Source organism: Poecilia latipinna, unplaced genomic scaffold (assembly GCF_001443285.1).
Source record: "Poecilia latipinna isolate Pla-1442-1.1 unplaced genomic scaffold, P_latipinna-1.0 Scaffold198, whole genome shotgun sequence".
Taxonomy (NCBI): domain Eukaryota; kingdom Metazoa; phylum Chordata; class Actinopteri; order Cyprinodontiformes; family Poeciliidae; genus Poecilia; species Poecilia latipinna.
The window spans coordinates 46,867-48,760 of NW_015112814.1; the positions used below are offsets into that span (position 1 = coordinate 46,867).

A 1,894-nucleotide genomic window follows, 5' to 3' on the forward strand; every position below is an offset into this window, starting at 1 on the left:
GGCCTTTCAACGTGATTTTATTCAATTCTTCACTTTCAAGGCTTCACAGTTAATATCACTTGCTTTTGGACGTGGCAAGGCAATGGCAGGACAAACGTATGGAGCTCAACGATCCAGTGCTTTCACAACATACACGACTTTGTAAACCAATCACGTCACTAGTACCAGTTAATATCAACGTCTAACACTAAAGCAACACCAATCTAGTTTGCTCAATGTGGAGAACTTTTCCATTTCAGAAGGGAAGGGTGGAGAAAAAAAAGGGGCTGGGAGATGGGTGATGTAAAATGAGGTATGGCAGTTGTGTGGGACGAGGTTATTTTATGCGACTTCCTCCTCTCCCTCCTCTTCAAATTCGCCCTCCTCCGCGGTGGCGTCTTGGTACTGCTGGTATTCGGACACCAGGTCGTTCATGTTGCTCTCGGCCTCAGTAAACTCCATTTCATCCATGCCCTCGCCTGTGTACCAGTGGAGGAAGGCCTTGCGGCGGAACATCGCGGTGAACTGCTCAGAGATGCGCTTGAATAGCTCCTGGATGGCCGTGCTGTTGCCGATGAAAGTGGCAGCCATTTTGAGGCCACGTGGCGGGATGTCGCAGACAGCGGTCTTCACGTTGTTGGGGATCCACTCCACGAAGTAGCTGCTGTTCTTGTTCTGCACGTTCAACATCTGCTCGTCCACCTCCTTCATGGACATGCGGCCCCTGAAGACGGCGGCGACGGTGAGATAGCGGCCGTGGCGTGGGTCGCAGGCGGCCATCATGTTCTTGGCGTCGAACATCTGCTGGGTGAGCTCAGGCACTGAGAGGGAGCGGTACTGCTGGCTACCCCTGCTGGTGAGGGGGGCGAACCCTGGCATGAAGAAGTGCAGACGGGGGAATGGCACCATGTTTACTGCTAGTTTACGGAGATCGGCGTTGAGCTGGCCGGGGAATCGCAGGCAGGTGGTGACCCCGCTCATGGTGGCCGACACCAGGTGGTTGAGATCTCCGTAGGTGGGAGTGGTGAGCTTCAGAGTGCGGAAGCAGATGTCGTAGAGGGCTTCATTGTCAATGCAGTATGTCTCGTCTGTGTTCTCTACCAGCTGATGGACGGAGAGGGTGGCGTTGTAGGGCTCCACCACGGTGTCGGACACTTTGGGAGAAGGCACCACGCTGAAGGTGTTCATGATGCGATCGGGGTATTCCTCACGGATCTTGCTGATGAGCAGGGTGCCCATCCCAGAGCCGGTACCTCCACCCAGAGAGTGAGTAAGCTGGAAGCCCTGCAGGCAATCACAGCTCTCGGCCTCTTTCCGAACCACATCCAGGACAGAATCCACCAGCTCTGCTCCTTCTGTGTAGTGACCCTTAGCCCAGTTGTTCCCAGCTCCACTCTGACCTGTGGGTCAAAATGTTCCACTTTATTTATGTGCCACAGAGAAAATGAAAAACAGTGGATTCACATTAAATTCGCCAAACATACCAAAAACAAAGTTGTCAGGTCTGAAGATTTGCCCGAACGGACCAGATCTGACTGAGTCCATCGTACCTGGTTCCAGATCCACTAGGATGGCACGGGGCACATATTTCCCACCTGAAAAGATTGAGAAATGACTAAAACCACGAACTCTTATTATTGTTTAGCATTGCTACTGCTGGATCGGCAGCCTGCCTGTGGCCTCATTGTAGTAGACGCTGATCCTGTCTAGCTGCAGGTCGCTGTCTCCATGGTAGGTACCAGTGGGATCAATGCCGTGCTCATCGCTGATCACCTCCCAGAACTGTGAAGAAAAACAGGCATGGTGGTGAGTGAAGTAAAACAACAAGTTAACTTGATTTCACATTTTTACCTACTGGCATGAAAAAAATTTGCATTTGCAGAAATATAGGGTTTATGTAAAGCAAACTATATGG

At 51.5% G+C, this 1,894-nt stretch overlaps 1 protein-coding gene across 1 annotated transcript in view; it reads right to left on the reverse strand.

The window, feature by feature from the left end:
• The window catches only part of tubb4bl (tubulin, beta 4B class IVb-like), a 5,894-nt gene continuing 4,000 nt past the window's right edge, over window positions 1-1,894 (reverse strand). Inside the window, exons 2-4 of the mRNA XM_015031032.1 lie at window positions 1,653-1,761; window positions 1,464-1,574; window positions 1-1,379 (exon numbers count right to left, since the gene is read on the reverse strand). Coding sequence (XP_014886518.1) covers window positions 322-1,379; window positions 1,464-1,574; window positions 1,653-1,761 — 1,278 coding nt within the window. The 3' untranslated portion in view covers window positions 1-321. The remainder of the gene's footprint in view (window positions 1,380-1,463; window positions 1,575-1,652; window positions 1,762-1,894) is intronic.